The sequence below is a fragment of the Pithys albifrons genome, chromosome 9, assembly GCF_047495875.1.
Source record: "Pithys albifrons albifrons isolate INPA30051 chromosome 9, PitAlb_v1, whole genome shotgun sequence".
Taxonomy (NCBI): domain Eukaryota; kingdom Metazoa; phylum Chordata; class Aves; order Passeriformes; family Thamnophilidae; genus Pithys; species Pithys albifrons.
The window spans coordinates 11,336,945-11,364,810 of NC_092466.1; the positions used below are offsets into that span (position 1 = coordinate 11,336,945).

General features: G+C 44.0%; 2 protein-coding genes across 3 annotated transcripts in view; one reads left to right on the plus strand and one right to left on the minus strand.

The window, feature by feature from the left end:
* The first annotated feature begins 287 nt into the window (after positions 1 to 287).
* Positions 288 to 10,116, plus strand: SMNDC1 (survival motor neuron domain containing 1). Its single transcript, XM_071564010.1, has 6 exons — positions 288 to 425; positions 925 to 1,044; positions 4,287 to 4,429; positions 6,160 to 6,321; positions 7,518 to 7,671; positions 8,409 to 10,116. The coding sequence occupies exons 2-6, from the start codon at positions 925 to 927 to the stop codon at positions 8,544 to 8,546; spliced, it is 717 nt and encodes a 238-aa protein (XP_071420111.1). The 5' UTR covers positions 288 to 425; the 3' UTR covers positions 8,547 to 10,116.
* A 6,192-nt stretch (positions 10,117 to 16,308) lies between these two features.
* Positions 16,309 to 27,866, minus strand: part of MXI1 (MAX interactor 1, dimerization protein) — a 56,865-nt gene continuing 45,307 nt past the window's right edge. For both annotated transcript variants that reach the window (XM_071564008.1, XM_071564009.1), the window contains exons 4-6: positions 20,730 to 20,844; positions 19,331 to 19,502; positions 16,309 to 18,184 (exon numbers count right to left, since the gene is read on the minus strand). In XM_071564008.1, the coding sequence (XP_071420109.1) occupies positions 18,021 to 18,184; positions 19,331 to 19,502; positions 20,730 to 20,844 (451 nt within the window). In that variant the 3' untranslated portion in view covers positions 16,309 to 18,020. The remainder of the gene's footprint in view (positions 18,185 to 19,330; positions 19,503 to 20,729; positions 20,845 to 27,866) is intronic.

A 27,866-nucleotide genomic window follows, 5' to 3' on the forward strand; every position in this document is an offset into this window, starting at 1 on the left:
GGTCCCGTCCCGCGGAGCGACAGCGGCGCCATCTGCCTGAGATGGGGGGCGCCATCTGCCGGAGGGCGGGGGAGCCGTGTGGCCGCAGCTCCCACCGGAATCCCGATCCCAGCCCCAAATCCAAACCCGATCCGGATCCCAGCCCCGATCTCGATCCCGATCCCGTTCCCGTTCCCAGCCCCACCCCGGCCGCTCCGCGCGCCGCTCTCGCGGGCTCCGGAGCGCCACGTGACCGCCGGGGCCGCTCTCGCGAGCGCGCGCCAGCCCGAAGCCCCGCCCCCCGGCCCCGGCGGCGGAAGGAGCCGGAGCGGAGCGGCCCCGGCGGCGGAAGGAGCCGGAGCGGAGCGGCCCCGGCGGCGGAAGGAGCCGGAGCGGAGCGGCCCCGGCGGCGGAAGGAGCCGGAGCGGAGCGGCCGCACCGCCGAGGTGAGACCGCCGGGCAGGCCCTGGGCCGCGCGGAGTGAGACCCTTCGCCCTCTGAGCGAGCCTGCGCCTGGTTGGGCCCGGCCTGGGTCTGCCCTGGGCCTGCCCCCGGCACAGGCCCTGCCCAGCCCCGGCTGCGCTCCCGCCCCGACCCACAGCGGGCCCGGAGGGGCTGGGCCCGGTGTCGCGGGGGATGTCGGTGCTGCGGGGTCGGGGCCGTGCGCGCGTTTGCCGCAGACGCGCGTTCGTGTTCCCGAGGCCCGGGCGGTGAGGCCGCCGCTGCTCCCCCGCCGTGTCCCCGCACACCCCGGCCCGTGTCCCATTCCCCCCCCCTCCGCCCCCGCGCCTCCCGGCCCTTGTCCGAGCGGTGCCCGTATCGGAAGTCTCTCGAGAGCCGCCACGTGTTACTTTCGTGTCTCTTTGTTACTTTCACGCACCCGCCGTGATTAAAAGGCGTCGCGGCTGTTCTGATGTGGGGTTTGTGTGTGTTCGTTCCTTGCAGATGTCAGAAGACCTTGCCAAGCAGTTGGCCAGCTACAAAGCTCAGCTCCAACAAGTCGAGGCTGCCTTATCTGGGAATGCTGACAATGAGGATTTACTGAAACTGAAGAAAGACTTACAGGTGAGAACTCCAGGGTAGGTGAAACTTGAGGATCTTTAGTAATTGTTTCGTCTTTCCAAAATATTTGTACTGTAACAAAAATATATACTTGGTAGGTTTGTTATTTTTTTTCTCATATAATTTAATGTAGTTAGGTACATTTGGTTTGGAAAACCCCAAAGTGTGGCCTATTTTAAATCTCTCCTTTTGGATGAGTAAAAGAGATGTGCTAATTTATGCAGCAAACTTTTCTGCTGAAGACTTTAGCCAGAGTGGTGAAAGATATGCCAGTGCTGTCTTTACTATGGCTTGGGTTTAATTTTTTTTTCCTGAAGCATTTCTCAAAGTCATGATTTTTTGTTGCTTTTGCTAATGCTGAAGGCTGATGGTTGGGCTTAATGTGATGACTTTCTGCTTATTTTTGGCCTCTCAAATAACTTGATCCAGAACCTGCTTACTCATTAAGTGCATTTGCAGTGTTAAAAGCTTTGGAGAGTAGTTCTGTATTCCTTGTGCATCTGAGCCATATTTTCATAAAGGCTTTTATATAAGGAAGGAAAAGAGTTGTGTTTTTCATTTGCCATGAGAGCATAGCATGTCCTTAACAGCTAAAAACCATTTCTGGGCCTTGGGGTATAGTTTAGTGACAGGAAGGCCACCAGCCTAATTTTAACTGAGTCTTTCAGGTGCTTGTGCATATAAAGACACATTGACATGAAAAATCCCAGCCGTGCTGTTAAAATCTGTCCTGAGAGTGCAAGATGCTGCTTCATTTCTGTTGTGGATTGCTTAAACCATCAGGTGTGAAAAATACATAAAACTCCCCAGTGCAAGATCCAGTGACTCCTGCTCTGTATGGAAATAACAGCAGCAAAAGTGGTGCTTCAGCCAAAACACAAGTAGGGTCTCAAATCAGTGATCTTTAGAATTCCTTTTAAATTGCAAAGGCTTTGTGCCCACAAGGCACTTGATAGATCGTCTGAATGTGCTCTGTTGTACACTGTTAAAAGCATGTGTATATTTTTATATTTTTAAAATGCACAGCAAAACCCATATGGGATGATATTTCCGATACCAACACGACCCCGGCTTTGATATGCAGAGATCATTGATGTGAAAGGACAACTTGCAAACTTTTTAATAAAAGCTTTCTGCACAGAATGGGGAAGATCTTTACACTTTCGTCCCCAAAAGGTTTGCTATCCATATGTTCCACCTTGAAAATGACATTGTTTTGCAGACTTGATATGTGCCAACTAAACAAACAATTGTGAAAATAGTTTGGTGCTTCAGTGTCCCAAAGAAACAGCGTTCTGTCTGTTTGAAAAGATGGTTACTATGTAATTGAAACTTTTTTCTGTTACAAATAGTGATTCATCTTGTATACTTTTGAGTAACAAAGTTAAATATTAGAATAAGTTGTTTTAAGTACTTAGGTTTTTACTTTTTGGTTTTTTGAAGCATTTCTAGGATACCCAAGAACCAAACTTACCTTTCGTATCAAGTAGGATTGATGACAGCTGTCATCTTTTGTAACTGAAGATGAGATCTGTGGGTGTTGTGTGCTGGAGTGTAGAGCTCTCTCTGGCTTTGTAAAGACCAGTTGGTCAGGAAGGATCTTGACAGACTGTCCCTGGTCTTCTCTGTAGGTCACACCTTCGTGTCATGGAGACATGGCACCAGGCCGTGCTGTTCAACCTGTTTGGTTGTCCTGAACTGCTGTGGTAGTGCAAGTCCTGCTCAGAAATTTTTTTTGAATGATCTTCTCTTAAAGACTTTAGAAATGTCTTGCAGTAAAATCAGTCTCTGTCTTGTGGGCTGAGCATTATGATACGTGGATATTGAATGAAGATTTTTACCAAAAGTTTGGTGTTTTATAGCCTGGTGTGCAAGTGACTTTGTAGAATTCAAAGCATCCTTGGTAGACTTGTCAGAAACTATTCATATCCCAGTTCTACAATAAGCCATCTTTTCAGTGTGGCAAGAACAAGTCAACAGTTTGGTGTTGCTGTTCTTGCAATGGCTGACACTTTCAAGGTGTAGCTTGTGCCTGATGTGATGTGTTTGACCTGCTGAGATAGATACCTGTCTCAAACCATGTTGCCTCTTGGATTTGCAGCATACAGCCATCATGTTTGAGGAATACTCTGGGAATTTTCACCTGGGAGGGAAAATGAGGCTAATGCTTTATGCTCTCAATTAGGTAACTTGGTAATCAGAATGTGTTGTGCTTCAGCTGTAGCAGTATGGAAGTTGGAGACCAGCAGTAGAAGTAATTGTGTTTCTGAGCCCACAGTTACTACTGATTGTGCTCACTGGTGTAGTTATTAGTTAGCAGCTCCTCTAAAGCAAAGGGCAAGACTTTCATTAGGAAGATGTTGGAAATTAGGACAAAAACAAACTGGTTCATGCTGGTTGTCCTGTTTATCAGATAAAAATGCATGTAAGTTTATATTGTGGCAACTTATTTGGGAAGTGCTTACAATCTTTTAGGTTCTGAAGGAATGAAGAACAGCTGCTTTACTGCATTTTCTTGAGCTGGTCTTTGTATGCTTAGAGCTGAATGAAGGTGTGAAACTGAGGAAAGTTCAGGCTTTCAGTTTGAGCACAGTTTATCTGTGACCCTCCCCTGATTAAAATATTTACTAATTGTTGGGAGAGAGACAATGGTTCATATTCAGATACTCAAAGAACTGAAGAAAATTTCTTCTTTAAGGCCTGCAGAGTTTCTTTGCATTATACTTGAAATTTAAATGGCCTTTTAGATGTTGGCTCCTTTGATTTTTAAAAATAGTGAAAAAGAGAGATTGTGATTGCTTGCTCATGAATGTAATATTGGCAGGAAGCTGGGAGAGGCTTTTGAATGCTCATGCCTGTGAATGAATAACTTGAAGGCTTCCCATGAATGAGAGGCTTTACAGTGTGGCAGCCTTGGAGGGTGCTCTGCCCCCCTGGCCCTGGGTGCTGCAGTTCAGCCAATGGGAGAAATGCTATAAAATAATAAGCTAATTTTTTGAAAGTTTGAGGAGGGCCTGGGCAGCTTTACTGCATTACAGTGAGGGCCATCCATCTTTTTATCTACACTTGCAACAAATGAGTCTAATTAAATTATTAAAAACAAAAGACAAAGTCCGCTTTACATCAGCTATAAATTTAATACAGTAACTTAAAAAAATCCTAAACCAGTAAGCTTGGGGTAAAAATATGCGTGGTAACAGGAACTGGAAAAATTATTCTTTGTGGGGTTTTTTTGTCTTTTATAGGAAGTCATAGAGTTAACCAAAGATCTCCTTTCAACACAACCTTCGGAAACTCTTGCAAGTTCTGACAGTTCTGCCTCTGCCCTGCCCAGCCACTCCTGGAAGGTTGGGGACAGGTGTATGGCCATATGGAGTGAGGATGGACAGTAAGTGTAGAAAACTTCTCTAACAGTTACATGAAATAGTTCAATGGTAAGAGAATTTCATTCAGTTCGAACTGACCCTATGGTGACTAAAAGCAAAAAGATATAAATGTGATATTAGGTATTTTTGTACTGTCTTCATTAAAGGTCAGTATTTTAGACAGATAGTAAAGAGGTGTGGGGTTATTTTCTGAAAATGCCCTATTTGTCACTAACCTTATAAAAGTAGGGTAGCTTTGGTAAATTACCATTTGCTAATGCAATAAATGACAAATTTATTGAATTAAGCTGTCAGGGCTGTCTTTTGTAAACATTTTGAGATATATAGTTCATAATTCATCATTGCATCTATATATATGTCACTGATAGCTATGAAGAAAAATGCTCTATCTCAGTTTGGACCTCTAACTGGAAATGAATTTTTAATTGGAAATGCTGCATTTGGCTGTAAAATAACAAGCTGTGTAATGTAGATGTAGCATTAATCAACCTTTTGGATTTGGACTTCATTGTATTAGCCCAGAAACCCAAGCAGACCATTTTGACTCCATAATATTTGAAATAAGCATTCTGAAATCACTTTTCATACTGCAAAATGTGTAACTGTTGGAGCTTTTATAAAATAACTATTTATGTGGGACACAAACCCCAATTGTTACCACTTAGAGAGAAGCTCCTCTGTTCAGTCAGTTGGTTCTGTTAACAATGTAGCAACCACAAAGATTTCCTATAACCATTGAAGTCTTGGATAGAAAAAAAACTAACCTAAAAGTGAACAGTTCTTCTGTCACAGGTTATTAATGAGTAAAATGGTTTTGGGTTAGAACTTAAAAATTGAATCTCCTGGTCTTGGGTCACCACTGGGTTATTCTTCTTGCTCTGATCACTGGGTTAGAGAATGAGAGGTTGGGGAAGAATGTGCCAACATCCACTGAAGTGGACTTATTAAACTTAATTGTATTGCTTTTCAAAAAAATTCTTCTGTTGCAACATTTCCTAAGTGGGCAGTGCTTCATGAGTAGCTGGCCAGACCTCAGGGTTTTTCATGTCTTTTCACCTGGCTCAATTCAAGACATTGTCACACTGAAAAGGCACAAGAAATTACTTTAGTGGATGTTAATTGGATTAATGTCTATGATACATTTCACTTTATTCCTCAGTTTTCTCTGAGGTCAGTTTGACCAAAATGTTTTATACACAAATATGAAATGGACTGATTTCTGTGAAATTTCAAAATTGCTGTTTTAAATCAATAAGAAAACTTTTGGGTTTTGAAGTATTGAAGAGGGAATGTTTTGAAATCTTCAGGTTTTTTAATTCTTTTTCATATGGAGAAAAATGGAACCAAAGTTTTCCACTTCTAAAATTCCTCAGTGGATTCCATGAAAACTGTGAATGCAGTATTTTGGTTTTGGTTTTTTGTTTGTTTGTTTTCCTATCCCATGACCTGCCAGAACTAAAACCAAGTCAGGATATCTGACTAGATTGGCCCCAGCATTAATCATTGGTCTTCATAACTGAGGCCATCAAAGCTCAAGGTCAAATACAGAAGATTCCAGTCTTTGTACTTGTGTCCCTTTGACCTCTCGGCCTGATCTGTGTTTTGTCTCTCACAATCAAGGCTGGTATGGCAAGTTTTTCAGTTAGTGGCATTAGGTGGCTGACAGTGTAGGTGTTGACGGGTTGAGTATTAAAGCTTTACTCACATGCTTACAGCCATGATATCTTTGCAGGTGTTACGAAGCTGAGATTGAAGAAATAGATGAGGAGAACGGAACAGCTGCAGTCACATTTGCTGGGTACGGCAATGCCGAAGTTACTCCTCTCTTCAACCTCAAGCCTGTGGAAGAGGGAAGAAAAGCAAAAGAGGACAGTGGCAACAAACCCATGTCTAAGTAAGTAGCAGAAGTCTGAATGCTCCTTTGTTGGTAATTTTTCGTTGGTGTGGGAAGTTTTTTGTTTGTTTTTGGTTTGGTTTGGGGCTTTTTTGTTTGGTTCTTTTTGTTTGTTTTGGTGGGGATGTTTTTTGTTGTTGGTTTTAGCTGTTTTTGGTGGTTTTGTTTTCCCCCTCAGATATAAAAATTCATTAATGAAATAGAAGGTGTTTGGTCTTTTTAATCTCTTGAATATCTTTTGCTTGAAAAAGGAGCTTAAATCAATCTGGAATATAAGGTTTGTTAGGTTAATGTGGCTGGTATTGGGTGTTATCTTGCCTTTGTTTGTACTCAGATTATGATGTCTCAAGATACCAGGTATGTAAGTTGTAGATTTAAAAAAAGTGGTATTTTTTAATTGAAAGCAGGGAATTTCAGCCCAGGTGTAGTCCAGGCTGTTGCCAGAGCTGTGGTTTGGCCAACAAACAAGCTTAGCAGTAGGAAGGACTTCTGCCCCATCCCTGTGTTAGGGTGGCTGCGTTCTCACCCATCCCTGGGGGGATTACTTGGTATTCTGCTGTGTCTGACACAGACAGGTAATTTTAAGGGCTGAAAACATTTAAATTTTTTTTTCATTGGAGAAAAGGATGGTACAATTTCAGAGTTTGTTATAGCCAATAATCCCTTTCCTAAATGGTTGTTCTGAGGGGCACTGCATTGTGGCATAGATTGACTCCTTCAGCTTCCTCATCCTCACTGAAGTAACTTAATCTTTGTCCTTTTCCTTCCTTCTCTGTCCAATTCTCGGTAGCATGAGAGTCCTGCAGATCTCTAGAAAATCTTGAGCTTTTCACTCCAATGGGCTATTTAAATTTTCCAAACCTGAAATATGTCTGAAGTGAAGGAGTGCTTATAGGTCCTTTTTCAGTTTCAGAAATGAATTGTACCCAGTCTTGTGGGTTGCTCTGTTTGGCATGGGCTTATCAGGTGGTTGTGGTGGTTGTTCTTATGCCAAAGTAATGCCTGTGCATGGGAAGATTTGGTTTGGGGTTTTGTTTTTTTTCCTTCTAGAAGTGGAGAATATTTACCACCTTTGTTTTATGTAATTTACTTCTGGAAAACTACTGCGTATGTCTCTTTTATAGGGGTTTTAGTTTGTTACAAGAAAAGGAACAAAGTTAAAATGTGAGTGCCTTTTTTTTTTTTATTTTTTCCAGGAAAGAAATGATAGCTCAGCAACGAGAGTACAAAAAGAAGAAAGCTTTGAAAAAAGCTCAGAGAATTAAAGAACTTGAACAGGAACGGGAGGACCAGAAAGTCAAGTGGCAACAGTTTAACAACAGAGCCTATTCTAAAAACAAAAAAGGCCAGGTTTGTTTGCTTTTGTCAGTATGTAAGTAACAACAGTGCATAGACTTCTGTGCAGTATTTTGGGATAAAGAGGGAAATGGTTTATTAAGGGATGTAAAGTGGGGTTTGTCTTTGGGATTCTGAAGTGTGCAGTTTGGTATTTTGTACATTTAAAAGTCCTGGCTTTTTACTGGATGATTTTGGAGGAGTGCTGTGCCTAAGAGAGTGAGCTTGCACTTGGCTGGGAAAGCTGAGGACACTGTCAGCTGCCAGGTGGTGTTTGTTGAAGCTCAGAACCTGAGGGCCCCTCTAAACCTCCAGTGTTTGACCCAGCAGACACAGTGCTAAGGAACTGCCCTGGAACAGCAAGTGTAGTGCAGAAAAGGTAGTGAGGACATTCTTAGGTCTTACTCCATTTATCTTATGGCTTGACCCAGAGCTGCCAGACATAATGGTAAAATCTCAGCTTTCTTTATGAACCATTATTAGAGATCACGTTATGAGAGGTAAATTTGACTCGCTCTTGGCCCAAGGCCCTGGGTACCACAATGACATCCAGTACTTGGGCGCCAGGAGATTCCCAGCTCTGCTGCCTCATGTGCTGGCATGTCATGGATGGCTCATGCTTCAGCAACTCTGCTTGTCTGTAGGGTAGAAGCTGAGAATGTGGAAACACTTCTAATGGTAATGATTGCTTGCTTTTTGTAAAATCTTATCTAGTAGTTACTAAAAAGTGGTGTTTTCTGTTTTATTTGCAGGTAAAGAGGAGTATTTTTGCTTCCCCTGAGAGCGTAACTGGCAAGGTTGGAGTTGGAACATGCGGAATTGCAGACAAACCTATGACACAGTATCAAGATACCTCTAAATACAATGTCAGGCATTTGATGCCTCAGTAACAGGTGAAAAAGGTGGAACTTCATCTCTGCAGGGCTTTACACTTATCTTTTTATCATTATATTTTTCTAAAAGTAAATTATTTGTTGGCACATAGTGAGTCCACTTTGTCACCATCACTTTGGCTTCAGCTGATACGAGCCTTAAATCTCCCAACTATTGATTTGACTCCCCCAACCATTAAATCTTTTGTAGCAGGTAACACTTTCATGAACTGCTGTTGCCTGTTACTCTCAAAGCAGTATTTGTCTGCAGCTTTGATCTCTGGAATCTTTCATTCATACCAGTGGTGAAGGTTTTTTCCCCCCCTGCCCTTTAAGAAAAGTGGTGGTATAACAATGGCACCTTAACAGCCTCCCTGGTTCTGTAGTCATGGTGCTGTCTGTGACATACTCAGCATTACAGAGCTGCTGCAGCTCTGGGAGAGAGCTTTTATGTCACATGGAATTACTAAGGAAGTTCAAATACCTCCCTTATAAATCCACTGATGATTGATTTGTACAGCTGTAAATGAGGGCAGAACAGGGCTGATAGGATCGTTATTACTAATGATGACTTATGTTCTAGAAACAATAAATTTAATTTAATTCCAGTCTGAATTTCCTGTGCTTGAAGTTAAGCAGAGGAGATGCTGTTTCTTGTTGGTTGGGTTTTTTTGCTTGTTTCTTAAATACTCAACAGATTTTAATAGGAAGTTAATGAAATGTAACCAGAAAACCATAGGACAAGGAACTGTACTTAAAAATCCCCACCCCATTCCAGGGATCAGAGTTGGAGGGTGTAACCAGCTGTGCTGTGGAAAGGAGCTGTCCTCTCCCCTTCTGTAGATCTTGCAGACCTGGGACACAACAGTGACAGCCTGGCCCTTCTCCATCCAGTCAGGGAGAACCGTGGCACAGCAGATAGGAATGCCTCGATCCCACTTAGTTAGTTGTGAATGAGTAAAGGTTAGTCTGAGTTTCTGTCCTTAAATAATTGACTGGCCCTAGTGTCCATTGTAACTTCAGCTGTATTACAGTGCTGCTTCAGAGCCCTTTCAGTTTTATCCAGGAATCCATGTGTAAAAGCTCTTGCTTTCTTGTATTCTGTGATTTGCTTTCCTCTGTTACTTGTCTCACACTTACGGTAGTGGTGCCACCTCTGAACCCGTAATGTGTTTAAAGAACTTAATGGGTAGCCCTGTATACAATGTAGATATTATTTTTGTAAAATCTAGGGCTGAGTTAATGGACAAGAGTACATCAGCTATTTCCCCCATTATATAAAAGGTGTGTCTTGTCCATTAATCCTGACCATTATTCCCCTGTATATTATGTTAATGTAGCTCATTTTGTAATTTGTTAACTAGATCAGGTCACGTCAGCAATTGTTGATGCACTGATTGGTGGAAATGTCCATCAGTTACCTGAGTCACAACTCAAGCTAAACTCTACAACCAGTAGTTTAGAATCCATACATAGAAAAAGGCTCTCCCTATAATGGGAGATGGTGATTTTTATGAATACAAAAGTGTGTTAATTTCAGTTTTGTATGTTTAACTTTTATTAAATAAAGTGTTTAAAATCTGCTGGATATATTTGATGTACTGAAAGTATATGTGGGGGGATGATGACAGTAAATCATCAGGATGGGGCGAGTATAGAATACTGGACAGAATGTCATACCCAAAAGTGGGGGAAAAGTAGTGCACACTCTGCAAGATGAAGCATATATTGCTTAATTCCTCACCTTCACTGGCAGCAGGGGGGTTAAATTTTCTTTTGCATAGAAAACCTCTGAAGAGTAAAATAATCTGAACTTCTGCTTTTTATTGAGGGTGACAGTTGTGCCACACTGACAGCTCACTCTTGAGGAAGGTCATCTGTTGTCTTCCACAGACGGCTGTGATGCAGTGTCCCTTTCACTTAAAAGGAGCATCTTGCAGTTAGAACTGAAACATGCCAAAGCAGACAGGAGGGGTATTTTCAGGAAGCAATCAGGAATCAGCCTTTTCTTAACTCCACCTGTTCTTTTAATAGAAAGTAGTCTTTGGAATAAAAAGGCTTAATCCATACTTGACATGCACGACATCTGCTTATCTTTTAATGTAATAAATTCAACAAATAGACCATCACAGGACTATTTATTTGCTCCCTGGTCCTGAAAAGAAATACAGTGAGTCAACAGAATGTAGTGGGTGTGTGAACCTCTATTATGGTAAGAGACAGTTCAGCCTGAGCTAAGACCAGCTGATCTTCTGGACTTCCTTGTAATTGAACCTTTCAAAAAATTTAGTGAAACTACTCTGAGTAACTGAGTATCACTTCTCCTTAGAATGTGGGCTGCCTCATGAACTCTGCTCTAACTCTTCTGTTGACCACTTCAAAGAAGTGCTGATACACTTTTTCCTGTAACATCTTAGCTGAAATAAGTGAGAGACAGAGGCTGCTGTGCTCTGTTGATAAAGGGAGAACAGTTGGAAACCAACCTGTATAAATAAAGAAGTCCCACCAAAACTGCTGTATGGGCCACACAGCTGCTCCTTACAGCACTTCAGTTTTTTGATACTCTTGCCTCATCTGTAGGATGGGGCCAGTTTGTGTGTAGTCTGGCTTTGGAACACAGTCTTGAGAGTGGCTTGAGAAATTCATGTAGAAAAAAAAAATCTTGAATTAAGCAATGCTGGTAATTGCCAAAACACACGAGTTCCTTCAGTTACAAATGCTGAAGTGACTCAAAATGTGTGGCTTCTAGTGTTTTGGTTGGTCGTGGTCTTTTTACAATTTATTTCCCAGTTTTATTTACTGTTCTACACAGTAAGTTTGGCTTGTCAGAACTCATGCTCTTCATTGACACACAAAGTACCTACCCAGAGCCAGCACATCCTACTGTAAGCAGACAGTACTTCGAAACACTGAAATAACAAAAGGAATCCCAGTGAATGTAGAGTTCAAAACCCTAAAGATGTAACATGGAAAACAGATTTGTGCCGTTCAAGGGGTACTGTGCAAAATTACAAGTCTGGCCTGTATGTTTCCTCTTAAAAATAAGTTCCTGCAGGAAATGGTTTATCTAGTACAGCTTCAATCCTGTGCAAATTGAAATCTATTGTGGAAATTAAACCAGTACAAACCTGACTCACAAACCTGGGATTGCTCCAGTCAGTTTCAGTGTTTACAAGTCAGTAAGAGTAGCAACTTGAAATTCTCAGTCAAGGCAATCCAATTCTCTTTTGCCTTCCCTTATGCTGATGAATATTGTGTCACTTACTTATGTGGATGCTCAGTGGTTTGTAAATTCAAAAGAGGACTTTAACTGAGAAGACTGCAATTCAATGCTGAAGATGTTCACAAGGCAAAACCGATACAAACTTCTGTGCTTCCCTTGACCTTCCACCGGCCTCCATCAGCTCAGGCAGGGTCTGGGGAAGCCACCACAACTGTCTTGCAACAGATACAGGAAGTGTGAGGTTATGGAGTATGTTCCTGGGCCAGGCCCAAGACAAGGATCACTGCCTGGCAGCTGGTGCTGCTCTTTGCACTGCAATTTGTCTAATCTTTATCCGTTCTCTGAAAAGCTTCACTTAGCAAAATAAGGAGGGACATTTGCATTGGGCTGATGGTAAACATCCATGCCACACACCTGAGCCAGCAACCTGTTAATGTGCAACCTGAGTCAGCAACTTTCAAAACCCTGGTCTTGAGCTGAAGGCTCTGCTACACAAAAGCACTTAGATTGTTTGCTTTTGTAAAGCAATTACCTTTCTGCACTGAACTCACCTTGCAGTGACTCCTTGGTCTGTACAGAAGTGCAAAGCTTTCCTGCAGTGGGTGATGACTGAAAATGTCTTGCTCTCACCTAGACTGAAAGGTGGTGTTCCTTCCCAAAGAGACATTCTCCATGAGGAATATGAGCAATGCTACAGTTTACACCTTACCTGTCTGACTGACCTGCTAAACCTGGTATTTCCTGGGGCATTGGATACTATTTTCTACAGTTGTCCGCCACTGTGGGAGAGGAAAGAGCTTTTGTATTTCCCCATCAAGCCTTCCAGAAGATCCAAACCAATAAATTGTTTTGAGACATGTATTTTGAAAGGAGATTAAGTGGAAATAATTTCCTATCCTTAGCTGAACTGAGCACTAAAGAGCACTGGTAGCCCAAGTCATGGACTAGGTCTGTGTACATTCTGACTAACAACCGCCATGTTAGAACCACCATAGAATGCTTTAAATTCCTTTATGGCTTATTTTGCCTTGCTGCAACATCCCTCAAGATCAAAAGTAATCCCTGCTGAAGCTGTATCCTTTCTGTATTAAAATAAAGCTTCATCACGTCTGCAGCACAGCAGACTGAAGCCAAGATGATGAATGACCTGTTAAAGGCCAAACTACCCAGCTCAGCCCACCAGCTTGCTCTGGGCCTTACTGGGGTACTACAAACTAAGAGACTGAACTTTTTTTTTCCAGTGTGATAAAACTAAATTATTACCCACAGTTCTTACAGCACAGGTAATGTTGAAGATCTTCCAAGAGGAAATGACATTTCACACTTTTGACCTTCATCAACCAGGCCACCAGCACAGTGTGACTTCGGCTCTGTACAAGTGCACACCTTGTAAGATATCCATCCTCCCATAGGCTGCTCAGCAATTCCCAATCCTTGCCATTTTTAAGGCACCTCAACATAGGCATGTCTTGTGAGACAACTTTAGTTTTAGCACACCAAAGAGAACTCCTCCATACTAGAAATTTAGTACCACAGCCATAGTACCAACACCCATAGACTCCATATTCCTGCCTCTGCCAACTAAAGGGATCAGTCCTCTTTGCAGGAGCAAATGAGCAGAGAAGCAAGGGCAGTGCTGATGTTACTATCCCCCCATTAAACAACTTGCCTTTCTGTAACAGGTCACCCCAAAGGAAGACGTGTCTGCAGACACCACTGTCCTCTCCCATGTCCATCCTCGCCAACATCACTCAGATCTGTTGGCACAGCTCAAGCAAATTTGACAGCCCATCAGTATTTTCTAGGTATTTTGTGCAGGCTGGGGAACAGCAAGGCAGAAGGACATGCTCCTCTTCCCTGAGGGTCCCGCAGTACAATTGAGAGATTGCAATGCTGATGCAGAGGAGTTTCAGTCACTATCAGGTCACAGAATTTATCATTTGCCAGAGAATCTGTCCAGAGGACAAAGGCACAGGGAAAAAAACAGACTTTATTCTGGTTTTATGGACTTTATCATTATTATCACCTCCCTAAACTCACAACGAAGTCCTGGTTTTTACCATTCTCTTCCAAGAAGTCACCCCAATTTCTCTTTTCAATGATGCATGGCTGGTGTCAGAAAAGACGCCACAAGAAAAGCTTACAATCCTGGGGGGGAAAAAGGAACAACTAACTCCACTTAGTACAACACAACAGATTCTACTTCCACTGAAGCCAAATATTTCATCCATTTCAACAGGGCAACACAGGGAATAGGAAACAGCAAAGGCGAGAACAAAGAGCAGAAAAAGCAGGAGGCTGGACCTCACAGGCCACAAACAGACGGTAGCAAACAAGCAAACAAACAGACAAAAGGAAAACACAATCACAAAACCTGGAAAATGGTAAGTCTGTGTAGTTAACCCCCTTTCTACTGACCTACAGATTTCTTGAGACAGCCAGATCCGAGACCACCTTCGTCACTGACATGCTGCTAATGGAATGGACATTAAAATGACCTTCAAGTGACAACTCACCACAGGATAACCGTGACAAATGCAGCCAGATAGTCATCTCCACCTTGTCTACAGACACGAGATGACATTCCATAATACGCTCATGTCAAAAGAAGGAAAATGCTGGATGGTCTTTTTAATGGGTTTGTCTGTAGCAAAGGGACCCACTGGGGATCTAATTTACAGAGGGAGGACTTGACAGAATGCGCTTGTGAGGGAGCTGTGCGTGCGCGTGCATGTGTGCCTGCCCCGTGGGGAAGGGGCCTCAGGAAAGTGTATCCAATGCTGTTTTTACAGGAAAAGTCACCGTAATATCATAAAATTAAATGAAGAATAGATTTAGGATTGCTGTTATCATAGAAACACAAAAGTAAATCAGAAAAACAATACCAACCACAAAGTAAACAATAAAAGACCCCCACGCAATTCTGCAAAGATACAGAGAAAATGTGATTCCACACCAAATATGATGTGGTGCATCAGTGTGATTCTGGATGAAACTAAAGCTAATGTGGGCAGAACCAAGGGCCACGCAGGAGAAACAGGGGGTGAAGTGTTTGACTTTACCCTCTGCATGCAAAGGAGTAAAATGAGGCCTTGCAAGCGGCACAAATCCAACATAGTTCTGCATTAAATTGCTAGAGTTGGGAATCCAAATAGCAACAAGCTTTCAGTGTCTGCCTTTTGGGGTGAATGAACAAAACACAAGGACAGAGTTAGGACAAAGCACCCAATAACCTGCTGTGAGCACTTTTCTGGGGAAAACCCGTAAATTTGTCTTGCTCTACTGGATCTCTCTCACAAGGTCAGTAGTGTGAGAGACCATCTCACTTCCAAAGGACGAGACAGACCACAGAAACAGCAGAGTCCACAATGCAGAAATAAAGCAGGGTAGGACAACTTTGAAAGGCCAGAGAATTGCTTCCATCATGTAATAAACTATCTAAACTACAGAGGAAATCTGTTATGATCTGCCACAAAGAACCCACTGGCACCAGAGCAACCAAGCCCTGGTCTTTAGTAGTTATTATAAAGGCTCTTAATTTTGTTTTATTCCTGGACCTTCACCTGGTTGGACCACTGCCACTGGCTGATGATGGAAACTCATCTCCTGTGGCATTTTCCATTGCATCTGCACTTGCTATCAAGAGACCCTTGAGCCCACAACGCTAGAAAAGGTAGGAGATACCCGACCAGCCCTGGACCATACAAGCAAGCATTTTAAACACATTTATTCCAATCACAGACATGGCACTGTTTTATACCCACTAGGAGAGCACAGCCATTCTCCATCCCTTGAACTTCATGATTTCTCAGCTGTGATATTTGTTTCCTAAGTGGGCATTTAAAACAAATAGGAGTAACAGGAAGGAGGAGGTGGTGGGACAGCTACAGAAAATGGGTCGCAAATAAATAAATCCTACTGGTATTCAGCTGCTTACCACCAGAACTGCCAGTGGTCAACATTACCGAGGAGAATAATAATGAATAAATAAATAAGGCCTTGCTAAAGTTAAAGTTTTTCACTTTTCATCACTCTTCAGACTGTCCCAAACCTTATGTCACTCAGAGATTATATGGACTGCAAACATAAATCCAAGCAGCATTTCTTCTTTCAAAACCCTCGGGCTCCATTTGTTAACCTAGAGCTCAGTTCTCTCTGTGGCAGATTTCTGCTCCTGCCAGGGAACCTCCCAGAAGAACAGATGGACTGAGCCACTGGATTACCTACACACAAGTGAAAACACATTTCACAGCTGCAACCTGACACAGACTTAGTAAGCAAGTAAATTAAAAAAAAAAACAAATAGAAATCATTCATTACAGCCATGGAAAGATTATTTCTCTACTCAAACATGTGTGTTGTACCTCTTACAGGGGATGACAAATTTTGGAGGAGAGAGGGGAAACATCAGAATATTTAAACACAGGCAACTTATCACAGTGGAAAAGGCTACAGCAACCTCACTCAGGATCTTCTCACCGTGGGACTGAAGTGCACAAGGAGAACAAACACTCGGCTAAAGGGATACGAATGACCAAGATGGAAGAACACAACTCATTTCAGATACAGAAATGTTTAATGGCGTTAAAGTGCTACTTTAATGGGGACCATATGCTAACATTTAAACACAATTCCACTGCACTGCTAAGTATGGTTGTCTTTATTTTTTTATTTTTTTACTTCTTTTTGTCCAACCCTACCTAAAACAATAAAATAAAATCTAAAGGACTGAAATTAACAACCCATTCAAATCAACAATAAGTTATGAATTTTATAAAGCATTTTTCCTCTTTTTTTTCTTAGTAATGAGGGGTAGTTAAATTACTTAAGGATATACAAAGTTTCAAACAATGCCATAGGTGAAGACTCTATTAAGGTTTTTAAAACTTGGAAAACAAAATAATCCTGGCCATTAAAAAGACAAAAATAAAAAAGCAAAGCCCTCAAAGTGCAGGTTAGAATGCTTGTCTCAGAGAAAATTAGAAAACATTCGCTATAACAGCTCTTAACAGCACCTGCACAGACAGGATGGCAAGGCCCTTGGGAACAGGACGTGCAGTCAAAACGTTACATTAACATGAGAGACGTGCTGAGCTTAACTAGGTTAACTACTGGACTGGAACTTCAAAGTCAGCAAAGGGAATGATTCTAAAAAGAAAACTGAAGAAACCCCCACCAAACCTGGCCTCTTCCAGCTATCACAGCCTTCATCCATTGTGTGCATGGCAAAAAAAGCATCTTTGAATTTTATTGGGTCAAGTGCTTCATCAAAACAGAGATTTTTTCATGGCATAAATTCATATAAAAGACATCTAAGGTTTCATATGGACAAGCTCTAAAAAGACGCATCAGACTTGGGGTGTTTTCCCTCCCAACACATTTACAAATGTTTATCAAAAAATCGCTTCAAATAAAAAGGTCATAGTGGCTCAGTATCTGGGCATGACTTTCTGGTGTGTCACCTCTCGTGTGTGCTGGTTTCCTCTGCCCTCAGCTGGCTGTGTACAAACACATCTACCGGGAGATCTCTGTCAGTGTCACAGCCCGAGGCACGACAGCCCACAATGTGCTGGTAGGTTACAAGTGTGCACCTCCTGCTTTAGCCACGCCATCAGAGGTACTCACTTTTTAAATGATGTCCAACAGAAAGTTGAGTTGAATGGTGTTCTCCCCTGAACATCTCTCTTTGCTGCCTCTCTCCCTCTGGGCACAGAATGAGACCTTAAGCATTATTGTTACTGTTATTCCTAAGGCTAAGCCTTCTTACATTTCCTAGTACATTATGACAGCATTGGATTGTGATAAACTGTAGGATATAGTCCTTTTAGGACCACAAAAGCTCTTCAGAAGGGCCTAAATTAGGTTGTTCAACCTGAATGCAATGCAAGAAATTTTGACATTTCTCAGATCTCGTGACAGAAAGAGAAGGATGAGTCTCTAGTATCCTCTTTCAAACAAGTAAATTCAAAACAAAATGTTTCATCACTAAGTTCTAGATCCAGGTCCCACAGAAACAAACGGATTTCACTGACTTCAAAGGGATAGTGTTTGGTCTAACTTTTTGCCAGCAGAAATTGGGATTGGAAAAATGACCCAAATGAACAAATACAGGTTTCTGGGGAGGCTTCCTTTATCCAAAAAGCTTTATATACAGGTCTCTCCAGGACTAGCTGTCAATATGTCATTTCTGAAAGAGGATACTGGCATCTAGGACCCAGTTTGATCACCCGAGTGAAATCATTCGCCCTGCACTCTTGTCTCACTTGGTTCTAGGAAGCAAACGAGAGCTTGACACTGGCGCTGGAGTAACCCTCGTCACTCCCAATACTCTGCAAGCTGCTGTGATCATCAATGTCACTGATGCTGGTTGTGCTGATATTGTCCACTTCTCCATGGGAGAACTCTGTGCTTTCAACGTCCACTTCAATCTCTTCTAGAAAGGGAAACAAGAGAAATGCACACAGGTTAGCACCACACAGCCCACTGCTCCCTTCAAGCCAGCGAGCTGCTGGGACTCCTCCAATGCAGGGAATGAAGCAGCTGCCTGCCAGAAAGACGGGATGGGCTGTGGATGCAATTTATAGAAAGGCTAGATCCCAGACTGGAGTTTGTCATACGGATTTGGCAAAGGGGTTTGACTCCTCCACATGCAGGGCACACTATCTGTGTAGGTGAGCCACCCCACACACTGAACTTGTTCCACCACTTCGTTTTTTGGAGCTTTACTACCCCAGTGTTGGAAACAAGAAGAAACAGATAAAATCAAAGGCAATAGAGAAAATGGAACGAAGATACCCCCTAAACATGCTACTTGCTTTACATTATATTGCCAAAGCCAGGACCATGCCTATAGGCAATTACAATGCATTACCATGGGAATCTGGGTTACTCTCACAGATGCTCAGTGTACTTTGACACAGACATCTTGTTTCTAGGAAAGATTTAAAAAGCAAAGATCTACTTAACCAGGTATCTTGGTTCCCATATGGCTTAGGAATTTCCCGAAGGATTTTTCTTTTTTAACTACAGACTCACACCCAAACTACACAGCATCTTCAGGTCTGTCAGTAAATATCAAACCATCTACTGTGCCTAGAGTTCTCTTCATGGCAGAGATATTTTTAAAAAGTTAGCTGAATTCAGTTAGTCCTTCAGATCATCTCTAGCCAGTTTTATCTGAGGATATGAACTCCATGGGAAGCTTGGGGAAAAAAGGTAGGGGGATAGGTGACTGAAGCATCCATTCCAGTCCCATTAATACCTTCTTACATTTTGCTCTTTGTGTTACAAAGAAATTAAGTCGACCAAAAAGCACAATTGGTGTCTCAGCTTTACTATCACTTTCAATGCCACAGAAATCAGCTCAAGTTGACAGCAACAACAATTCTTCCAGGCTTAGAACTCATTCAAAATACTAAACTCTCCACATACCTGTGTGTGTGCATGCATGTGAGCAGAATCAGCAACCTAAATATCACAGGCTTTAACAAGGGGGTAGCTGAGAGACAAGAAATGGATGAATCTCATGCTCTCACTTCACAGACTCCTAGGGATTCCATGCTAGTTCAGCACCACTCACCTCGCTCCGAGTCCGAGTGATCCGAGGAAATGGTAGATCCAATGCTGTCCATTCGTATTCGCTCTATCTCCTGAGGACCCTGTAGTTGTTCCAGTCTTCTCTTTAGGAATCTTTGTTCTCGTTCCAGGTTCTCAAGCTGGTGTTGGCTTCTCCTGTCAGCCTCTTCAAGTTTCTGACATGATCAAATGTGACTGAATAATTACTTTCATCCTTTTCTCCTTCCCTCCCACCTCCCCTGCCCTCCCACCTGCCTTGTTTGACCTTCCCAGGTCCCAGGAGGATTTAAGCTGCAAGACCCCTGAACCAAGCTGCCTCGCACTCTCCAAGCACGATGCTATTTCCCCACATCTTTTCACCTCACAAGTCGTGATAAATCCTACCCCCATTAGTACAAAGAGTCTCTGAGGACTAAGTCTCTCCAGGGGAAACGACGTGAACTGCAGCAGTTTGTGGGTCATTCCGCACGGGATGAGACACCTGCATTACCGCATCTGCCCACGAAGGGGCCTCAATTCCCTGAATCAAACCACTACAGGGTTTGTTATGATCCGCTTCAACATAAAAACGTGCCCTGGGAGCTCTGTGTTCCTTACTGCATGGTTTAGTAGGATTTCTCAGAGACAGTTTTCTATTCAGTAAGTGATTTACATAACCTACTACAGATTTCTTTGATCAGAGCTTGGAAATCTACCAGGGCACTGTTCTTTGTTTCCTATGACAAGCACATTGCATAAGGAGTCATTTCAGGCTAACTCTGTCCCTTTGGCAGCGCTTTTTCTCCTTCATCACCCATCTTCCCCCCTGATATCCTGACCTGCAACTAATATTTCAGCCTCTCCCAGATATTGACAATGCTGCATTTTCTTTTCATGTTTCACTTTGCCAAAAGTGAAGCAAGAAGAGCACTGAGCTGGCTGGCAGGTACACACAAGAAACTCCAGCAAGCCTACCTTGTCTCACACTCTTGTGGTTTGTGCTAATGCTTAGGCAGTGGAAACTCACTAGCACACCACAAAAAAAGCTGCATTTCCCATCAGAATGCAGTCAGTGAACAATAGGTATGTTTTCCTTTAAAGAGATGCAGCTGTCAACAAACGACCACAAAAACAGAACAACACCCCTGCTCTTTAAGTCCATCATTCCCATAGTTAACCGAGTTCATTATGGACTCTTACAACGATGTGGAATTGTAGCAATGACAAATGATTAACCAAGAGGGCAAGGCTTGCTTGTTGTTTTTTTTTTTTGTTGTTGTTGTTGTTTTTGTTTGTTTCTTTGTTTTTAATGTAAAGGTGTTAAGTCTCCTTCAACAGAGTTACCTCTGGGCAGCAAGGGTGAGCGACTGAATTGCGCTTCCCAACAGCCCACGCTGAAAGCAGCAGGGAAGAGCAGCTCTTACCTTGATATGTGCTTTGGCTTTGTTGAGCAGCCCAAGCGTGGTGTGCCTGGTGCAGTCTGGTCCGAGCGGTATCAGAACTTTCAAACGTTCTAGACACAGGCGGAGGTGAGCTCGGCTGCAAGGGGACAAGAGCAGGATCAGAGCCACGCTCCCAGCAAGGGAATGCCATTTCCTTCTCTACTGCCCCACTGAAAGGCAGTTTTCACACTTCCCTCTTTCCACACATCACAAGATTCCCCACAGGTACCAGGACAGACTGTCACTAAACTATTTACACTTCAAACATCAGCTGCTCACCAATACTTGTATTATTACTAACCTCTGACAGACACTGTTTACTTTCTTGATGTCTGGACTGATAATCTGACTTGTCTGGATGAACTTTGTGCAGGGGCAAAGGCACATAGGCAAAAGGTGCAAGTACCTCATGGGTTTCCTCTTGGAGCTATTTGCTGTCTGTTTTGCTGGAAGAACTTTTCTGACAGCAGTTTTGAATGACTTCTATCCCCTGCACACTTGTTCATAGCTGGCTTGGGGACATGTGCTATGAACTGAATTAACCACTGTTTTTTTGGATAAAATTAAGATCATCCATGAGAAAAATGGTCAGCTCAAAACGCTGAAACAATCCCTGCTGGTAACTGAAGGAGTTAGAGAGGTGGTAGTTCCCAAGAACTGCAATCTTACTCCTTCCTGGGCCCAGAACTGAAAATCTGCTGGGGGTGCAAGGTTTGTGGGAATGAGAGAACCCAAGACCTTCCCCTGGGCAGTCTTCTGACCTTGGCTCACATCTACAAAGACAGGCTCCAGCATGACAACACTGCTGATGATATGAGCCATTTTCTGAAGAATATAGCAACATGTTCTGGGGAAAACGGTTCAGAAAAAGTGGCAAAGCACATCATCCTCAGGCTGCACAGGAAAAATGTTCCTGCTTGTCTTCTCCTCTGTATCACATATGCAGGAATGAACAGCAGATTTACGGAAAACTATCAAGTGTGTGTTGCCTTTTCCCCTCCCTCTCTCTTTCCCAGACATTAATGATTTATGTCCAAAGTTGTCATCCCAATCAATAACACAATGACATCAGCTTTACCATTCACATGCAAGAAACACCAATGCAAAAGAGTCCTGAAAGCCTATTCCAGCGCCTGCTCATGCACAAAGAAACTGAATCTTAGCCTGATTCATCTCAATGCAGGAGAAGCAAAAAAAAAAAGAAAGAAGAAAAAGAGCATGGACAGTTCATTTCCATTTGTTTTTCAAATGCACTATTGCGCCCAGTTTGAAAGGGGTGGGGGAGAGGAGTCTGTAATCAGGCAATTATGTCAGTGACAAGCAAGGATGATTAAGGGTGGAAGGGTCAGGGGTTTTACTGATGAACTGTCAGTGCAGGGGAGTGTTCACTGGCCGTGCTGTAGCTGTGAGCTCCTCACAGTTTCGACTATAAATCTCTTTATGGAGGGTCCATCATTCTGTCTCAGTAACAGTCACAGGGCTGCATATGACCAGCAAAGGCCTTGAAGAACATGTGTTTTCTATTAAATATTAACAAATGGAGGGGTGGAGAAAGGAAAATCGTAATCCAAAAATCAAACTGAAAAAAAAGGAATCACATCAATCTCATCTTTTACTTCTCAGCTTGCTCTAAGGCAAACCCCACTATCACTGAAACCATATGACTAGACACAGGGGGATTTTTTTCTACCTGGAAGCTGATTTTCAACATAGAGCTTGATGAGCTGTGTGCACCCACTACAGGTGTTTGCCCAATAATGACCCACAGGGCAAGCAATGAAGAAACATTGCTAGTTCACACTGACACTACAGTTTGTGTCATTCCCTGGGAGACTGGACACTGACTTCTTGCAACTAGAGAAAGGAAGAGGAACAGGATCTTGTGGTCAAAGACATTCTGCATTTTGAACCCACTTCCAGATATGACACAGAATTCCTGAATGTCCACAGAGGCAAGTCACCGAGTCAGAGCTGTCAGAGCACAGCCATCAAGGTGCAGCACAGAGCAGCATGTGTCTCTTCACAGCACAAGCACAAGCTCCAGCCACACACTTCACCTACAGATCAGCCCAAGTTAAAGACACAGCTCAGGTAGAGCTCAAGGTGTGTGCAGAGCACCTGGTACAGGCAGGGACTACAGACAACTGCTGTCCTGCTGGGCAAGGGCAGCTCCCAGCCCATGGTGAAAAGCAAATTATTAGTATACCAGAAAACTCAATGTTTGGGTGACCACTTCTAACCAGTGGCAGAGGTATCACAGTTTGTTCCTGAATGCAGAGAGAAATGGACAACACATCTACAGCCTGAGCTTTGGGCAGTCTCAGCACTGGAGGTTTTATCAGGACTCGGGAAGGTGCTGCACCAGCAACTGGAGCTCCTGGAATCAGTGATCAACTTCAGGCAGGAGCAAGCACTGGCTGGACTGCTGAGACAGCGATTAAAAGTGTGGCACTGATCTGCCACGTCAAAGGCCGGGTTAAGTGCAGATTCAACAAGATCAACCATTTCAAGCACATGAAAGTTATATGCAAAAGTCCAGCCATGTAATAAAACCCTGGACACTTGAAACGTTTCCCATTGTGTCCCAGCACCACAGAGGATTGAAGATTACTGCACTCTGCAGGCCTTGATAAGGGCAGGGAGAAGGCAAAGCAGTCAGAGGGTCTGCCCTAATCAGGACACTGGAAAAGCTGGCAGTTCTTTTCCCAGCACTTGTGGCGCCAATGGGGACATTCTTCCAGTCCTGGATCTCCATAAGAGGTTCATGCAGATTGTTTACAGAGAAGCCACTCCTGCCAGTGGCTCTGCTGGCCAGTTGCCAAAGGCTGTGGCCTGCAGCAGGGTGATGGCCTCTGCTGGCACACCAGGCATCAGGAGGGGACACCTGCCTGACACAGGGTGTGGTGTGAGCTGATAAGGTCAGAAGGGCACGTAGCATGGCTTGGGCTGCAAGCACACTGCAGAGGCAGGTAGTGCTGGCTGAGCTGAGGCAGTTTTGTAAGAGGTCTGACCAAAGCAATTACTTCTGTGCTGCTGTTGGATTTTCCCTGTTTTGCACTCAGAGCTGAGCCACACTGAGTTTTGACACCACTGCAAATGTGAGTGCATTCAAGTCTCCAACACCAGCCTGGTGGAAGGCAATGCCCAGGGCTTTCCAGTGCCACACAGCAGTGGGTCAGGCCAGCCTCCCTGCACAGGCTGCAGCCAGGGACTGCCAGACCCTGCAGCCCCACCAGACAACTCTCGTGGCTGGGAATGACACTGTCAGAGATGCTCATGGCCCTCCTGGCCCAGTATGGCTGGGACAGGGAAGAGCAACCAATTCTGCAAACTGTCCTGGCACATGAGCATGTTGCTTTCCTTCAGGGATCAAATCAAACAGTCTCCTCAGCTCTTTTGCCTCCACAGTGTCCATCCAGTACCTTCCTTACCGTTTTATCTTTAAAATCTAACCCCATCACAGTCCTTGGCCTCTCTCAACATGCAACCACCCCAGCGGACCATGAAGGGTTCTTAAACCAGAGTGCACACACTGGCAGGTCTGAGACACTGATGGATGCATCAGAAATAGAATGGCAGAACCAGGGAGGTGGCAGTCACTGTCCCTGGAGGAGTTCAAGAAACAACTGGATGTGACAGTGAGGGCTATGGTCTAGTGGTGATTGGTCAAAGGTTTAACTTGATGATCTTGAAGGTCTTTTCCAACCTGAAGACTTAGCTAAAAGACCACTTCAGAGAGAAAGCAATCGCAAATCCATTATCTTTCTTATCAAGTCCTGGAGCAGTACCTGGGCAGCTGTAATTCCACTGCTCAGGCTGCAATACAAGTGTCTTTTCCACTTGTTTACCTGGACTCTGTTGCAATGTGGCTTTGACAACGCTGCAGACTCTTGTATTCAATTAAAATACCAGCATTGTGCAGGCTCCAGACAGAGCCAGACGGCTTTCCATGTAAACCACTGGATTATGCCAATATTTGACGCATCTGCCAATATCTGGAAAAACAAGTCTAAATGCCCATATTGTTATATAACAGAGAAACAACGCAGGCTTGGTGCAAAGGGCTGCTGCCTCTCACTGCCTAGATCCTGAGGAAGACAGAGGATGACAGAAGGAGAATTCCAGTTTCAGTGGAGGCTGAAGCCTTTGTATGCTAACTGCAGGGAGAAGGGATAAGCTGGGAGCACTTACTGCTGCCTAAGTGGCCTTGATCGAAAACAGGCTCTCACAGCAGCACATTGCAGGCGCTGGATGTGTTAAGCAGAAATTCGTGAAGGATTTGAAAGGAGGGAGCTCTCTACTTTCCCAAAGTAAAGGGAACCTGGTGTTTCCTTTCTGCTCAGCTTGATGAGGGGGAAGACTCCTCTTATAGACTCCCACATGAGGCATCAGGATGGCCAGAAAAGGTGCAAAGTTATCTGAGAGGCTTCAGGAAACCAGACACAAGTCCTGTCCCAAGGAGCTGAGGGTCACCTTTTATCCTACTCCAGCTGGCCCCTCTGGCTTGGACAGAGCCCTTTCTGGGTGCTTCTGCTCCCTGCCCCATGCAGGGTCAGGAGAAGCCTAGAAGCAGGTTCCTCTGGGATATGGAGGGCAAGCAGATGGAGGATGCCCCCTCTTCTCTGCCAGACCCTGCAATAAGCCAGGAGACTGAAGTAGAAGAGGGATGAACAAGCTCAGCAGCCCCACAGCCCTGTCAGTGAATCCACAAAATATAGATGGCTACATATGGAGGAAGGGGGTGGTGGACCCCAGAATGGCAGCCCCACTGGTGCCCACTGAGCACCTGCTGTTCTCCTCACTTTTCCTTTTTGACTTTTCTAGAGCTTCTGACTATATTTGGATTATCTACTTCTACCCCCCAGCTCCCCTCCAAGCCTGAGCACCCAGGCCCTCCATCCTGAGCCTCTATCAGAGAGGAGCCTGGCTCTTGTTCTGTGTAGCCGCCCCCTGCACTTGGCTCTGCCTGGCTGCAGAGGGCTGTAATTTCACAGCCTGCTCTCCTCTCCAGCTCCCAATGACATCACCCACTCTGATTATATAAAGCAGAGGGAGGAAGCCTGTATTTATGCGTGCTTTTTGCTCATAGCTTCAGCTGTGTCACTGCACAACACACACGCAAATCCCACTGCAGGATAAAACTGCACTCTCTCTTGCCTGAATCAAAACTGCAGTGCAGAAAAAAGTGTGGGTGCAAAAAAAAAATCCCCATTTCCTTCCCCCACACCTCTGAGAACATTTTTGAGGAGTTTGGGTAGGAATCAACCTACCCTAGCACTCTGCACCGCAGCAAGCTGGGCACAAAGCCACCAGCTTCTTCCCTGCTGGGAACTTCCTAGAGAGCTGAGGGGCCTGTGGTGGCAGCCCCAAGTTTTGTGTCTGCTGGTCACAAAGTGGCTGCACAGGGGATAGAAACCTACCCACCTTCAGTGCCCACGGGGCTCCCTGCAAGGGCCAGCCCAGGGCTGTGAGGCCACTGGCAGTTTTGCCCCCTGAGCCCTGGTGGGCTCAGCCAAACCCCCTGACAAGCAGGTGACCCCCACCACCCTCTCCATCCTCCTCTAGGAAATGCTGCAGAAATGGCTGCAGAAACAGCTGCAGAGAGCCATCCCTGAAGGTTGACATCCCTGGAAAGGCAGCAGCTTCTTTGCTAGAACAGGTTTGGGGTTTGTGTGGGTTTTTTCCCAGCTTCCGCCATGGGCAGCAGCGATGGAAACTGAGAAAAGAAACTTTCTGTGCTGAGGAGTCAGTGAAACACACGCACACACTCAGCTTCGAAGCAGCAAGTTTACCAGACTCAGCACTATCCCCTAGTCAGACACTGCTGAGAGACTTTGCTGAATCAAGGCTTGAACATCTGCAAAACACACACACGCGCAGACACACACCACACTCTCTTCCCATCTTTAAAAGATCAAGCCTCCCTCCCAGCAGGAAATGACCAACTCGCCTCCAGCGGCCATTCAAAATGCTGAATTCTTAATTTTGTATGTTGAAAGAAGGGAGCATCTGAGGGAAAAGAAAAACATTTCCCAGATATTTTTGTACTATGCCTGCAGGTCTATAAGGCTTGAATTCAACAGTGGATTTAAGCATGTGCTCAACATTAGGAATATGCTCAAGTTCCACTGAGGCTAAATCAGACACTTGATCTCCAAGAAAAAAACAGAACCAAGCTGAAAGGAAGCATCAGGAGAAGCAGTAGAAGTAAGATCTTACCGTGGAAAAGGACATTATCATCCTTTTTGTCTTTCCTCTATACCTTTTAAAAGTTGAATCTAATTTAACCCTGAAATTAGAATTAACCAACTTTGTTTGTATTTCAAAGCTAATAGATTGCCTAAAAAATTCAGGAGGGATCACTGGTTAAAGAAAGCAATTCCTGGAGAAACACATGTGACCCTACATCAATAATTCACTGGACGAGAATGATTTTGAGATAAAAGTAATGAGAAACACATGCAAAAACCACAGGGCAGGGAAAATATGGTTTCCTTCTAAAAGCAATTCACAGGTCAGAGGCTGCTGATCTCCAAAAGCCTTGACGTTTTTTTCCTGACTCTTCTCTCTGACCCCCAGCCCAGTCCTCCCTGCAAGGTATGTGCTCCCTGCTTCCTGAAGGACTGACTTCAGCGCAGGAGGAGGTTTTGCCAAGCACCTGGATGCAGACTGAAGGCAGCCAGGCACTGGGGCTGAGCCCACGCTGCCTCTGCTGCAGCGCCTTACGCAACGCTGAGCCCCGGAGCCCCGAGCAGCGAGGCTGCGGTGGCGCCCGGCCAGCCGTCAATAAACACACTCACACCCCAACGCCACAGCGCACCAGAGACCAGACACGTGTTTGAGAAGGAGATCTGGCTCAGAAATACACAGTTCAAAGTTAATATCCTCCACCTGAGCTGTAAAGCCATTCAGAACGAGCCTTGCTTTTGGATTTTAAATCAGGTCTCTTCTCACGGTTGTTTTCCTGCATTTGCTCCCAGGTGAAGAACATACTTGTTCATGTGACTCTGTTTCCAGTCCATTTCTACTGATGGCATGTAGGAGTAATTATATTCCAAATGCTAATAAAATGTACCATTACCAAAAAGTAAATAATACTTTATATACTTACATTTTTTA